This window comes from Lagopus leucura, unplaced genomic scaffold, assembly GCF_019238085.1.
Source record: "Lagopus leucura isolate 7727_CA_CO unplaced genomic scaffold, USGS_WTPT01 Super-Scaffold_100159, whole genome shotgun sequence".
Lineage (NCBI taxonomy): Eukaryota > Metazoa > Chordata > Aves > Galliformes > Phasianidae > Lagopus > Lagopus leucura.
In genome coordinates, this window is record NW_024962335.1 from 24696327 (window position 1) to 24712259 (window position 15933).

Below are 15933 nucleotides of genomic sequence, written 5' to 3' on the forward strand. Positions count from 1 at the left end.
TGACTATTGTGAGCTTTGTGCTCCTGACACTTGCAAGGCAAGGGGAATAGCTGTTCTTATGCTACTGCAAGATACCTGGATATCTGTTGTAGGAAGGCAGTATGCAGAGTCTAATATTGTTATCCTTGTGTAGGGAAGAAATATTGCTAATGCAAGAAGGCTGCTTATTGAGGCCACCTGGGAAATGGGAGAGAAAAGGCACTGATTTGAAGCATGCACATTTATATTGAGATACAGTAACCCTGTGAAGACAGGAAATATCTTTCAGCATACATGCCAGGGAAGAAAAAGAAGGATGTCATCTGTGCAAAATTGCAGCTCCTATTGTAAATTTCTGGGGAGAGAAATGGAGAAATGATTCCTGTAAGTATGACTCAGATTTCTGTGAATCAATGGAGCCTCTGAGTGTCAGAGGCAGTCAGTATATTTTAGAGGTGAAAGGTAGTAAAGTCTGTAGCTGACTGGAGTGAGTCAGGACCCAGTCTTTCTTTTGGATATGTTTCCATTCAGTTTTTTGGGCGACAATGTAATGTATAGGTGAATTCCTGACGATTTCACACAGAGAGATGAAATCATCTTAAGCAGAAAATGTATTATTATTAGTTTGTATCTTCTTACATGGCTAAGGAAGGTGTTAAGAACAGATAGAAATTCCTAAGCTCACTCTTTCTCTGGTGTGAATGTGCATTTGACCTGCTCAGACCTTAGACAAAAATGGAGAAGCCACCTGTATGTGGGATGGAAATAGTCTGCAATAGAAAATTAAGCACAGTTGAAAACTGTAGCAATTTCTTTCAATCAACTATATCTGTTGAGACTTGATGGAGAGCAAAAAGATATTTATTGATAACAGACTGATCAAATATTTAATACTCCACAACAATTGTAAACACATATGAATATTTCTTTTTTTTTAACCTAGAACTCCATTCACAGAACTCTCAGGCACTCTGTAGATCCATATGATGTACTGCAGGTAAATAAAAGTTATTAAACACTGTTTAAACTTCAAAACAATCACACTGGCTTTTGTGTGTATTGTTACTGCTTTTCTTCTGCAAAAGCTGTTCCTTTCCGTACACTGTCTCACAAAATATTGCACAGCATTAAAGAAATATCAGACTAAGCCTTCCATAAACTTATTTCTGAAGGAAGAGATTCAGTGTCAAAGACAGATGTCTGATTTTTCATAAAGTGACCTTTTTCTGGTATAGTTCATTGCTTTGTGCTGAAAGACTAACAAGCACCTGGAAGCTGCTATGGTTGTACAGGCTCGAAGTGTGTCAATCACTCTCGTTATGAAAAGACAAGTTGACAGCTTTTTAAGATCTGTTTGTTAGAGGGACTGTGGGACATACTTTTAGAAGTCATAGGGCCTGTGCTTATCAAAAAGAAAGCTAAGATAAATTTGCACTTGAACGTCTAAGTGACATCCTGTGTATGCTACTCCAGCCACCCTTGTACTTGTTTATTTTACTGTTTTATCCAATTTTGTCATTGAAATGGAAGGATTTTAGGTGGGAACCTGCTTCTTAAGGAAGTTCCACACTTTTTTTTTTTTTTTTTTCCCCTTAAAAACATTTGTCATTGAAAGATAGCTTTACTTTGGAAACTTCACAGACTGGGACTTCTACTTACAGGTTTTTTATAAACCTCATTTTATGCCATATTTATCCAGACTTGTTGAGGCCTATAAAGTTTCATATAAATTGGGGTTTATTTCATAGCTAAGAATAAATGGTAATTCAGAGCTCTCCTTCTTCAGTTGTCCAAAGATGGTAGAGTTGAGTTTTACATTGGGGTTTTCAGTGACACGAGGGGAATTCACTCTAAACCTGAAATTAAGTCTATGTAAGTTATAAGCAGGAACACTTCACATAAATGCCTGAACAGCTGAAATATCTTAATTTTGTGTTTTCATGATAAGCTAGGGGGTTTACAACCCTCGTTCAGTTAGGATGTTACATTACACATGACCTGTGATTAGTTCTGGGGTGCAAAGAAGTTTTTAGGCCAAATAGTCAAAAGCGCAGTGTTTTATTTTTGTATATTTAAAAATATATTCATGTTTGCAAATTCAAATGATCAAAATCCAAATTAATTAAACCTAATTAATTACCTAAAAGTATTCCACTGCAACAGAATCCGTCCTTCTTTCCCTCCTGGAATGATGCCATGGGTTGCAGAGCCCTTAGGAAGCCTTTTGTGCTTTCCCTGTGGTTTCACTGGGGGACTGAGCCTTGGAGGACTTCTGAAATGACCTTGTATCAGTGTATTTCATTTACTAACTGCTTATGAAAACTCACAAACCTTATTCTTATTCCTTGAGTAAATATAAGATATCTCAGTCTCATTATTTTTAAAGCTTTGTTGTTTTATTAATAAGACTGTTTTTGTTTAGATGCTAGAAAAAAATAAACTTGCCCTCCTTTTCACTGTTCCTTTTCCTTTCCTCTGCACATTAACTTTTCACACTTCTTATTCAGAAAAAAAGCAACTTTTTTCTTTTTCTCCTTTAAATCCTGCCTTCTCACACTCTGAAGAAATGCGGTGTGTGACTTTCCAGGTTTCACCCACTGAAAAAGCCTGGAGGCAAGCTCTCTGGCATACCAGTTGTTGCTTGTTAGCTTTCCTCAGGTTGCATACAGCCGAATGGCTGTAGGCTTCCCTTGGCAGGAACACTTCTACTACCCCTGTCTAGCACAATCTTGACCTCAGTTGCTGGAAATATATATATATAGAAAATATATATAAGAAAGTATATTCTTTTTTCTTTTATATATATGTAAATATATATATATATATTCTTTTTTTTCTTTTTTCTAAAAGAAGACAATTATTTTCTGAAGGATGTTTTTCCATTGGCAGTATTACTTGAATTTTACAGAGCACTGGGAACTTCTTTAAAGTTTGGGTAACACTAGGTCCCCAGAATCCAAAATGGATGCTGTTCTTGCATTCTCTTGGTTGCGTATCTCTGTACTGCTATAACCGGATCTGAAGGTTTAAGCACCTCAGCCCTTTATCAAAGGTTTCCAGAAACACTTGTCATTTCTTTCAGCTATTGTTCACTTTAACTCTTTGATTCAGATATTTCTCAGACTCCAATACCCTACTGAAATTCAATATATGTTTTTTTGCTTTTTAAATATATTTAATCTTGTTTAAGCCATCATTTTAGCCTCTGAATTCTCTAATTGGAGCAGAATGTCAAAACTTATTTTACTTTGGCTAGGAAATTTTTGTTTACTAAAATTCAATCCATGGCTCTTAAGTACTAATGACAATCTTAATTTCCTAAAGAAATTCACTCCCCTGTCTTTCAGACAACCTCTCTTCTTCCTAAACCTGTGTGCACTGAAGGGGAATTTATCCATGGTTAACCTCTTGCATACCAATTTGAGGTAATATTAAAAATACCAGCAGGATGATAGCTACCCAGGAGAGGTCTGTGTCCTTCACTGCTGGCATTGAGAAGGTCTTTTTTCTGTCCCTGGCTTCTTGTAAATGAAGATATGAATAGCATCTTCTTTCTGGAGCTGTAAATTTGGGCTGTGTGCCAATATCTACCCAGGACCCAAATTTCTCCTTCATTTTCTGGATTAATCCTCATAAAGTGTGACAAATTACTGCTTGAGGGCCCATTTCAGTGGAAAATAAGTGCATCTCTCTCTGGCTTTGACCACTTTGAAATCCAGCTTCTTTTGACTGAAGATCCAAATTACACAAAAATAAAAAATGTGCCACATATAAACCAAATCATTATCATCTGATTTACCAATGCTGTTAGAGAACAACTTTTTTGATCAGCTTAAAGGACATTCCCACAAGAAGGTAGTAATGTACACCTTGCCGAAATGGCTTAGAAATTTTGGACACACTAAAACTATTCTCATTCAGCCATTACTTTTCTTCTTTGTGTATGTGTTAAGCAAAAGTAATGTGGTGACCTAGTGCTCCAAGTAATGGAAACTCACCTGGTTCTGAATTTGCTCTGAAGTTTAATGCCTCTGATACAGCCCCAGAACACGTATGATCTTATTTTGCTCAATCAGTACTGGTTGCCACGCTCTCAGATGCACTGAAATTTATTTTGGTGAGACTGAAAGAGCGGCCAGTGACAAAAAGATGTGGTCGTGAGGTCTTAGTTTTGAGCAGACCATTTCTGCACTGGTGGTGGTGGTGGGAGGGTTATGTGTTTTTGTTATTCCTGGTGACATCAGATTAAATAAAACAAAGAGGAGCAGCTGCCCATCTTCATAGTTACAGTCTTGAGCGCCAGTCAGCAGGTTACGTGGGGTGTAGTTTCACCTTTCTCCGTGTACACTTACAATCGCTGGTCCTGAGTAGCTGGTGGAATAGGATGAGCTCTTACTTCTCCACCCCTCGCAGGCTTAGAGCTATACTCTGAGCTTCTCGTTTCCCAGCCCTGTGCTCACTGGTGACAGTGGCTCCCGGAGCCCCGTGCGGGGCCGGGCTTGCCCGGAGCCGGTGACTGATCGTTGTTTGCCTGCTCACGAGGCGTTTGTCCCCCGCAGGCGCGTTGCGGGGGAGGTTATAGAAAAACAACGGCGGGGGGCCGGGGCTGCGCTTTGCCTCCTGCGCCCGGGGAGAGGAGGTGCCGGGGGAGAGGCGCGGGGCGGCGGCTACGGGCTGTCAGCCCTCGGGGCTCGGGGTGCCGTGGCCACTCCTGTAGGCACACCGCGCTGCCGGCGCCCGTGGCGGCTCTCCCCACCCCTTCTTTTCCCGTGCAGCGGCGAGATCGCCGAAACTCCTGTGAGCGGAGACACCCACCCCGCCGCCGCCGCCTCCTCTTTCTTCTCCTCCTCCTCCTCCTCCCCCCGCCGTAAATCCCAAATAAAAGGGCGGGGGGCGGCAGGATGCGCGGCTTGGCGGGGAGGTCGGCGCCGCCGCCGGCCGCCTGATGCTGCCGCAATTCGCCATTGCCGGGCACGGCTCGGAGCCGGGCGGAGGGAAGCGAGGTACAGCTGCGAGGGGCCGGGGGGCAGAGGAGCCGCAGCCCCCCCCGCCCGGCCGCTCCCGCGGGCCGCGGCCACCGCGCTCCCCGATGCCCGACCGCCGCCGGCGGGGATCCCGGGGTGGACCTGGGGCCCGCTCCTGCCTGCTCTGGCTCTTTGTGCTGCTAAAGGTAAGTGCGGGGAAGGGGAGGGCTGCGCGCCCCGCGGGCGCGGGGCCGCCTTTGTGTGCTCGGCTGCGCCCCGGAGGCGAAGGCTCAGCGCCGGTTTCGGCCTCCCCCCTTTGTGCTCCCGCTGCGAGGGGGACGGAGGCGGGGCCGCTGCGCCCCACACCCACAAGTGCCGGAGAGGCGCCGTTCCCCCATCGTCCGTCGTGCCCGAAGTTACGCGGTGCAGTGGGAGCGCCGCGCCGGGAGCCCCGCGCTGTCCTTCAGCACCGCGGGCCGACACCTGCCGCCGCGCCCACCGCGGCCAGCCCGGCTCCTGCCGGCTTCCCCCGGAGCTGCCGCTAACAAAGGCGGGCGGGGGGGAGCCGCGTGTCGCTTCGCCGTTGCAGAATTTGACATTGCTTCCAGCTCGGTGCGGTTCTGTCCTCCCGGCGGCTGAATCTTTCAAAGTTCAGCGTAATGCCGCGAGCGTGGCTTGGTGTGGCGTTTTTTATCGTTATGCATTTGTTGCTTTAATGGTTCCCCAGTCGTATTTAATGTGCTTCGTGTAACTTCTAAAAGAAAACACCCGCTCTGCCTGGGCAAATAGCACCGATTGTAAATGCCAGTGCCCTAAACCGCAGTATTCCGCAGTACTGAAAACTTTGCTGTATATTTGTCACTGGCAACTAAAGAACTCTTGAGATCTTCACAAATGGAAGTGTTCCATAGAAATGAGCAGGGCTCCCCGTGTGAATGGGATTTTGCAGAATTGTATCCTGGAACGGCAGCGGAGTCACTTCCAGCACTGACATTGAATTGACAGAAGTACTAAAGGGGAAGCGTTCACAGCATCTGTTCGCATACTCAGTCGTCAGCTGTCTCATTTTCATAATTGCTGAAATGTACATTTATGCAGGATAAAATGTTAATATACTGACAGAATTTCATGATATTTTGAGTTCCTTTTTTTTTTTTTCTTTCTTTTTTTTTTTTTGTTTTTTTTTTTTTTTTTTTTTTTTTTTTTCCTGTACTTACTTTCGTCTAAGATAATTACACTATGGGCATCATAGCCCAGCATAAAGCTGAAGGGGTCGCAGTTAATTCCTGTTTCACTTCTGTTCCTAGTGTAGAAGTGAACATACAGCTTTAAGCAGCTGTTTTAATTACTGTGGTAAGGCGAAACAGGATATAGGTAGTTCAAATCTATAAGATGCTAGTACCTATGGCCCCATCCCTGGAGGCATTCAAGGCCAGGCTGAATGTGGATCTGGGCAGCCTGGTCTAGTGGTTGGTGACCCTCCACATAGCAGGGGTTTGAAACTACGTGATCACTGTGGTCCTTTTCAACCCAGGCCATTCTATGATTCTATAGAAATAAATCTAAAGAAATGGGGTAAAGATTTGAAGGCAGCCAAGGCCTTGGTTTTTTTTCCTGTTGGAAGGTGACCATCACTTCAGAGCCAGATAAAACTCAGACGTGCCCTTAGGTATGTTGCTTGAGAAATCCCAGAACTGGAATGGCAATAAAAGCTGCAGGAAAATAATGATGGGTACTGGCAGAATTCTATAGTGTGAGAGGTGAAACTGTAGCTGAAGACAGGGGCACATCAGCAATGCTACGTGTGACTGAATTGTGATTTTTGTTGGATGCCTACACATTTCTTTTTTCTTGCAATGACTAATAACTGAAGGTAATTAATTTCAAAACAAGGCATTTCCCTTGCTCTGTGCTGTTCAGTTATGCTAACTTGTTGAAGAACTACTAAAATCATCCAGCCTTGAGTTGTTAGCTTCCAGGTGAGACAGCAATTTAATCTTGTTGGGAAAGCAGCTGCATTGAACTGATGACTCTGATGCCCGTGTGCTTGCTGTTTCAGCATTAGCAGCCCAAATGTCACTTGCTAAGTTGTATCTGCTCAGTGTGGCCTTGATGCCCATCTGGCAATTTATAAAACCATCAGCAAGCTTTGCACAGTGATAAAACAGCTCAAAGCACATTTTCTCTTCCCTTCCATGCTATATTTCATGATGTAAAGAAATGGTGCCAAATTCTTTCAAGCCCTGACACTATCTGTTCCTGCTGGAGTGGTCAGTGACAAGGAGGGGATCAAACAGTGATGCTGCCCACTGCACGCTCATGTACCTGATATTGTTGTCTCTGGGCTAGCAATATTTAGTTCCTTCATTTGCAGCTCTATCTGAGCATTACTTTGTGCTTCAGGGCAGTATCATAATCTTTTTAGGAAATAGGAAATAGAGCAATGTGATCTTGAACTTCTATCATTCTTCAGTGGTTTTCTTATGCAATGGCTAGCTTAGAAACTAGCAAGAGAAAGACATTGTGTGTGAACTCAGATATTAATATAGATTTACAGTTCTTGGAAGAGGAACAGAATTGTATCTTGCTTCAACAAAAAGCTTCCAAGCCTCCTGCTTTAGAAATCTCTTTCTGACCTAAAACATTGCCATTTTTCATAGGTATAGCATTCTCCATTGCTTCAGTTTGTGAATGGCTGGGAGGCATAGCCTCTAGCAGCTTGCTTAGTATTTTTTTCATCTGATGTGACAAAAGCATGGGTGATCACATCTGAGTGGAAAAGCTGTACTTCAGCTGAACAAATAAAAATAAAAAACAGACACATTTGCAGTAGCTGACACTACCTTTCCCATCTTTTCTAACTGCAACCCACCAGGCTTCCCATAGCCATATCTACACTAACTTTCAACTAGTTGAAGGTCTGTCCTGGATTTTGTGACTAGTAGGTCAGATATCTCACATTGTAGTAGCTTGCAGCTGGGTGGTTTTGTGTTTTCTTGCTGTGTTATGTGTATGGGACAAGTAAGTAGAGCTAAGCAGGGGACAAAAACTTAAGTCTGCCAAACCTGATGCTGACACATCATCAATCTGTTACACCTTCAAGAGGATCTGACCAATGCTTATGCTAGAAAAACAATGAGAAATCTGGTTGTCTATGTATGAACTGAGTGGAAGGGATGACAGTGTTCAGGAAAATTATCTAGAAGTGCAAAGGAAAAAAACAGATTTCATTTTCAGTAGATTGAGGTCTTGAATGGGGTCTTTTTATGCTATTGAGGCTTTGTGTGCAAGGCAGCAATACATTCTGGTCTTTCTACTAGCAAGAACAATTTTAATGTCGAATGGAACATTTTTGTCCACTACTACGTCAATGCATGGAGTTTGGTGTTTTCGTGAGGTTTAAATTCAGATTTGCATGGATGAAAACACTCAAAGGGACCCAGGTGCTGTAAGAACATACTCAGCACAACCTTACCAGACAAAGGAAATTTGTTTCAATTAGTGTAATTTTTAAGAATATTTGCATCTAATGTTAATAATCTGAAACAAAGATGATACCACCAGGACACTGTCTTTTTCTCACTGAGAAACTTGTTTTAAGGGAGGATGGTTTCACAGGCAAGATCCCCCGTGCTTCATCACTGGTTCCTCCTAGCCAGAAAAGAAATAGACACTTAAAACTTTTGGTCTGGAGTCCTTCTAGAACCTCTTATCTCTTTAGAAATGCTGACTGAAGTTCTTGTTGAGAAAATAGGTATGTTCTTCCTCATTACTGTGTCCTAGCAGTGACAAAGTAAGCAACTATGTCACCATTCTGTTTCTCTTTGGAAGACTAATGTAAGATTGTCATGATGGGATGGAATCAGATAAGCTACAGAGGTTAAAAAAAAAAAAAAGTTTGGTCTCTACAGATCATATAGGAGAGAAAATCATCATTTCAGTAAAAGGTTTATATATATATATATATATATAAAATGATCAATCGTCCTTTGCTCAGGACTCCTCCTACAAGTCACATTCTCATTTTGTTATTTTCATGGATTATATTTTATGGATTATTTCTACATCAGAATGATTCTAACAGGCGAAGATATTTATGAGAATGCTTGGGTGCCAACTCATGTTTATGGAACTATAGCAGGCACACACTCTAGCAGTGGAATAAGTCTACCATTACTCTCTGGTAACTTTCTAACTTCAATACAGTAATAGTGGACAATCAACAAAAGATCTTTCAACCCTGCAGGAATTATGAGCCCTACACTCAAACTGCAAGAGATCAACAAGGCAATTTCTAGATGGCATCACTTCAGTCAGAAGCGATTCCAGGGGCGATTCCTCATTTGAGTTAGGACAGGAACCATGCTGAATAAACACTTGCCTGTAGCTATCCTACAGCCTTTGGGCCATTTGTTAAAGAGCTCACAAACAATGTGCTGACTAGACTTCAGAAGTCCACTTATTATCTGCCTTTCTGATGTCACCCTATAGGGCAATCCAGGCAGATTGTGAAATTGTTGATTGAGTGAGTCTTCAGCAAAGTCTTGTGTCTAAACCCATCATGAGACTAATTTTACTGGATGTTTCAATACAGGAGAAGGGAGCTTTTATTACTTGGCCATGTGAGTCAGAGTGATAAATGTCAGAAAAATAAGCTTTGGAAATAAATGCTTTTGCTGAACAATTTAAAAGGATCATACTTATCTTCATATTTAAGTATTTAAAATTATACATCTTTTCCACTGGAGAAGTATGTATCATCTTCATTATCATAAGCACTCTTATGCTACAGTAAATTAGTGATCAGACTTTCCTTATTAAGGTTTTAAAATATTCTTGTAGTAAAATGTAATTGACTGCAATGTAAAGAAAAGCTACTTTGATTAGATGTTAAGCGTTTTAAAATTAAAATGTTTATGCAGAATGCAGTACATAGAAGTATGCTGCTCTAGGATGACCAACTGCTCAATAGGTATTCCAAGTCTAAGAGGCAAGCTGGACAATTACATTACATACACAGTGATAGAAGGGAACTGTGGTGCCAGTGTATTTCTGTACATTCTTCTGTGTCTAGTCCTGAGTTATCTGATGGAGGAAAATTTCAGAAGAAAACTCCCGGTATGGAAGGATGGTGATGCACTGGAACAGGTTGCCCAGAAATATGGTGGATGCCCCATTCCTGGGCATATTCAAGGTCAGGTTGGAGCAACATCATCTAGCTGTACGTGTCCCTGTTCACTGCAGGGGAGTTGGACTAGATGACCTTTAAGGGTCCCTTCCATTTCAAATGATTCTATGATTCTGTCTGCAAGAACACCATAGGAATTGGGCCGGAGGAATCCCAGGCATCCATACAGACTGGAAGGAGCAGTCCTTGAGAGCAGCCCTATGAGAAGGACCTGGGGGTCTTGATAGATGAAAAACTTAACATGAGCCAGCAGTGTGCCCTTGCGTTTTGGAAAGCAAGTGGTATCCTGGGCTCCATCAAAAGAGGGGTGGCCAGCAGGGACAAGGAGGTGATTGTCCCCCTCTACTCTGCTCTTGTGAGGCCCCATCTGGAGAACTGTGTCCAAGTGTGGCTCCCCCAGTACAAAAAAGACAGGGAACTGTTGGAGAGGGTCCAGAGGAGGGCCACGAAGATGATCAGGGGTCTGGAGCACCTCCCCTATGAAGACAGGCTGAGGGAGCTGGGCTTGTTCAGCCTGGAGAAAAGAAAGCTGCAGGGTGACCTCATTGCAGCCTTTCAGTACCTAAAGGGAGCCTACAAACAGGAGGGGAATCAACTTTTTGAAAGTGTTGATAACAGCAGGATGAGGGGAAATGGTTTTAAGTTGAGGGATGGGAGATTTAGTTGGGCATCAGGGGGAAGTTCTTTACAGAGAGAGTGGTGAGGTGCTGGAACAGGCTGCCCAGAGAGGTTATGGATGCCCCGTCCCTGGAAGTTTTCAAGGCCAGGTTGGATGGGGCCCTGGGCAGCCTGGTCTAGTATGAAATGGGGAGGTTGGTGGCCCTGCCTGTGGCAGGGGGGTTGGAGCTTCATGATCCTTGTGGTCCCTTCCAACCCGGGCCATTCTATGATTCTGTGATAATTACAGCCTCACCTGTGATTCATCCAAAGTCAGTGAGTTGCTGCCAGTCTAAGCAAGACATCATCCTTCATCTTCTACTGGATTGCAGCCATCATGCTCTTGAAGAGCTTTGGCACAGCACAGCAAAAGAAATTAGGATCGTAAGTGAAGCTAAGTATTAACCTTGAGCAAGTAGGTGAAATACTAGATGGTGTCTGTCTTCTGTTGAAGTGTCAGAGTGGAACACAGGACCTGGCTGGACGTTTTGTCTTTCACATTGAAAGCTCCTAAGTTCCAGAAGATATGATGATTTAGTGCAGAAGGAAAGTGAAGAGAGTTGTTTGTTAATACGCACACAAAAGCTATTATAACTTTTCTATTAAGCTTCCATCAATATATAGCTGAAAAGATGTTGAAGTTGATGTAGCAACATATACTGACTGCCACATCTGCAGTGTACAACAAATTAATAGAGAATGGGACATAATTGAAACAGAAAAGTTACCTTGCTTTTCATAATGCTGTATAATCTGGAATGAATATAGTCAGTGAAGGGAGCAACTCTGAAGTAAGAAGACTTCTGTCTTTCCAGTAAGCCAAATGTGATGCACAGTATTTCATTTCTGGAACCTCTTCATTCTTATGCTAGGAAATTACAGTGGCTTTTAAGAGAATGTGTTCCAGAAATAATTGATATGCATCATGTCTGGCTCACCATAAAGATAGCACGTTGTACCACAGCAAAAGTAGTATGTGCTATTCTCAAATTACTGTAGTTATTATTGCATTTTTGTTCAATTAGATGCATGGATTTAGAGAAAGAAGCTCTTTACACTAAGCATCAGTGATGGACAAATTGATTATACTACTGATAGCAACAGGGAAGAGAGCTGGAAGGTAGTATACTCAGTTTTCAGTATGCTGATCTTGAGGTGACAGCATGGGCATAAGTAGAGGATATGTGGAATTGGAGCTATGATTGAATGCAGAGCACGATATTGGGATGGAAAAATCCAAGAGGGCCATTTAAGCACAGGAGTTGAATGCTTCAGAGCAGCTTAATGGAGGTAAGAAAAATCAACAACTCTGCTGTTTTTAGGCAGCCAGAGATGTGATGAAGCTATTTGGTAAATAGGAAGCTCTTGAGGGGAAAACAAATGAACAAATTAATTTTTTAAGAACTTTGGGGAAAAATAAATAATGTTGCTTATAATATAACAGTTATGATTTTGAACTGATTGGGCCTCAGTGCCCTTTAGGAGTATGAGACATGAGTCTTCCGGTTATTTCAGCGGGATTTAAACAAAATACGGTTGCATTACATGCTATAAACGTGCAGGTCTCCAATTTAGTTATGATGAGTTTGGAATACATCTTTGGGATAAGAGGGGTAGTTTCTGGTCACTAAGTTGTCAATCAAATTAGAAACTCATTCAATTTTAAGAGCTTTCAATCATTTCCTTCTGAACTAGATGCACTGTAGGAGTTGCTCTTTGAGGCTGAGAAGAGTCCCCAGAGCAGACAAGGAATGTCCCAGTTCTCTTGTTGCCTTTGTGTAATTTGCTGTTTGGCATGTGTTGGCTATCCACACCTCAGCTATTTAGGATCATTTCCTCTTTGTTCATATGGAAGTCATTTTCATATGTAAAGGATTTGTTCATGGTTGGCCTAGCAGACAAGAAGGAAGAGTCTAGTTCCATTCTGTCTGCAAACAGAAAAGAAGTTTTAAACTCAAGGAAAAAGAACAAACAAACAAAAAACCCCAACCTATTTAAATGTGGTAAGGAACAGTAGAGAGCATTGGTAGGGAAAAAAAAGAAAAACAACCAACAACACAGAAAGAATCCTAATTAGTATTTTCCTGAAATACTGAAAGGCACATTTAAGAAAAATGAATATTTTCCAACAGCAATGAAATTAATGTATTTATTATTTGCTTAGCAGTACTGTGCCTCGCTTTGTTCTGCGCGCAAAATACCTGCAGGCTCTGACTGAAGTCTGAAAGATAGACACATCAAAATAAGGATGCTCCAGATAAACGAGAAGTGATTATTATACATGCCAGTTGCTGGTATTCTCCAGGGGACAGTATACCTTCCAAACAGGAATAAGTCACAATTGCTTCCCTTAGGAGCTGAGGAGAGGGTTGATGGCTTTTTTTTTTTTTTAGTTGTTTTTGTTTGTTTCTTTTGTTTCCATTCAGTATTGATTTCTACAGGATGTTGCTCATCAGAGCTTCTGGATATTTGCATCAGTTTAAAACATCAAAAATAATTAATAATCAATGTGACTTTAATCCCTTCAAAGAGAAGCCATTAACCCTCACAGAAAATGCTATAGCTTGCAATAGTTTAATGAAATAACTGTAAGAAGGGGAAGAGATGAAAGAGAGGAACATCACTTGAACTTTTTGTTTTTAAGACATCTTCTATTCAAAACAGAGAACATAGCTAATAATTTATTGCTGCCTACTTGTGGTAAATCAGTAGGTTTGTCGTTCAATAGTTTTCTTTCTCTAACTCAGCTGCTACTGCCTAATCTTGCACTGATATTATCTTGAGTCATCAGCGTCTGCTTCCGAGGAAAAGATTATGATGTCACAAAATCAATAGTGGAGGATACTATATTGTAATCCCTTTTCAGGGAAGTCCATTAAATCAATGCCTCTCTTTCTGTGAGTAATGGCTGCAGAATCCAGCCCTCTAATTTTGCTGTGTGAAGGAATAAGAGCAGATGGGATGGGATTTTACATAATTAACTAGCAGTTATTACATACAGCATGAAATATGATGACGTTTTCTGAAGAATAAACGGATACAATAGTGAGTACTTAAGTGTATTTAAAAATGTTCACTGGTCTAAAATTCTTTTCTGGTGGGATTACAAAGCAGTGTGTTAAATCAAAAATTTTAAATGTTATCTTTGAAAATCAACTCAAGACTCCGTAGTCTCCGAAGCCCTGCCAGTTTTTTTTTTTTTTGGCGGCATCAAACACTGTCACTACCATTTAAGAGAAACGGAGGCAGGTCATGAATATGGATGGCAATGTTGTGATCTCACCTTAGCGCTCATGTGAAACACTGACCTCTGTTAGCTGGAACCAGAACTGCCGGTTTGCCTCTAATTCTTAGGATGCTGGGAGTTATCAGAGAGTCTACTGTGCTTCTGGGAACAGATCCAAAATCTAAGCAAAATCAATAAAAGTCTTTATGTCGCTTAAAATGGGCTTTGGATCAAGCTGTAGCAGGAAGATCTGCGATCTCTGCCAGGTGGTACCATGAGGCTTGACATGCAGCATAGAGCTAATTGTGATATGCTGGTGACCTTGGGCTTACTGCACTGTCAGTAGCACAAACTGCAGGCCATAGGATGATTTTGAGTTTTGGAATCTGTAAGTCTGATAGCTGAAACTCCAGTTTGGATAAATCTTGAATAGGATTCTCTCTCTAAAGGGGTCACTGAAAAGTCTGTTTTAATACAGCTGCTGGAGCCAGTGTAAGAGGAGCACACCTTAATGCTTCTGTTCTTGAAAGAGGATTCTCTTTGCAGGAGAATTCAGTCATGTAACTAACACTAGACAGAAAAAAAGAGCATTTTCTTCCTATGCAGAGCCATAATTCTCCTCTTTGTCTTCTTTTCAGGGACTGCTCAAGTAAGAGTTTTGGTTTAAATTCAGCATATAGCCACTTTTGTTGACATTGCAACAATAACACGGGTATGTGGATGAATGGAAAACAAATTCTCCGTCAAATACATGCTCAAATATGGATCTGAACACAACAGCTAATTCCTGTCTCTTTAGTAGGCTACTGGAGTTAAAAGTGATGCCAAAAATCAGTGACAGTTTTGAATGTGCTCAGGTTCAATATGAAGTCATCCTTTTTTTCTTAGACTCCTGCACATACTTAGTTTTCTGCCCTTCTATGTAGTCTGTAATGACCTGGGTGTTGCAGGAGGCCTCTTGCAAATCAGCATACTGAAGACCAGTTGGCTGTGGCAGATGTTGTGCTTGATTCTGAGACAAAGGGGTTTTCATGCGGTGGAAAAACAGACTGGCTGTCGAATACCAGTTCTTCTTGGTAGGTGTTACTACAGCAGGTGTTGGATATCAGCCAGGCAGGAAAGCAGTGGGTCCAGGTTGAGGAAACAAACTTTGAAATGTCCATTACATGGTGCCTGAGCATTCAGATTGGAGCAGAGCCAGACTGCCTGTCCTTATGGCCTCACCAGAAAAACTGGCATGGCTAGAACAGTTGCAGGTGGTATTATTTCATTCTCAATTTAAGTATGATTGTGAACATTATGAGGTTAGGAGATAAACTGGAAAAGAAATAAAATGTTTTGGAAAATGACAGAGTGTATCTTCAAGGCTTTGTTTGTCCCAGTTGTATACAGTTAATGCCACATCCCTTTTTTTTCTGTAGATAACCTCCAATAAGGACATGACCCATTTAGGGTTTGGCTTTTGTAATGGTGCTTTGTCGTGGTTTTATAGAATCAGCTGTTTGTCACTGATGTATTGTGAGACAAACTGACTTCTTTATCAAGATGTTTACAGTTTTAATTAAATTATTGGTTTTCTTTGATACTTTTTTTTTCAAGGTAGAGAATTTTCCCTATGAGTGCTAGTTATATGACTGAAATGAGAGCTAAAGGATTCCTGGATAAGCATTAGCAGTAACTGTTGGTATCAATCTTGCCATTGAAATGTCTAGAATAATGTAATTTGTTTTCCTAAGCAGAAAATCCATCATCTACACATTTGTGCCTGCTGTTCTTCAAAGTATATAGGTTTCATCTGGTGCTTATAGGAAAAGACCTAATTTTCTCATGCACATTCCCCATTCAACAACCTTCTTTTTCTAAAATCAATAACATAGCACAACCAAGACAACAACTAGCAGTCATGTCTAGGGCAAGGA

The 15933-nt window shown here is 41.6% G+C and overlaps 1 protein-coding gene across 1 annotated transcript in view; it reads left to right on the forward strand.

The window, feature by feature from the left end:
* The first annotated feature begins 4924 nt into the window (after positions 1 to 4924).
* PTPRO (protein tyrosine phosphatase receptor type O) overlaps positions 4925 to 15933 on the forward strand; it is a 156330-nt gene continuing 145321 nt past the window's right edge. Inside the window, 3 exon segments of the mRNA XM_042890023.1 lie at positions 4925 to 5044; positions 5046 to 5087; positions 5090 to 5149. Coding sequence (XP_042745957.1) covers positions 4925 to 5044; positions 5046 to 5087; positions 5090 to 5149 — 222 coding nt within the window.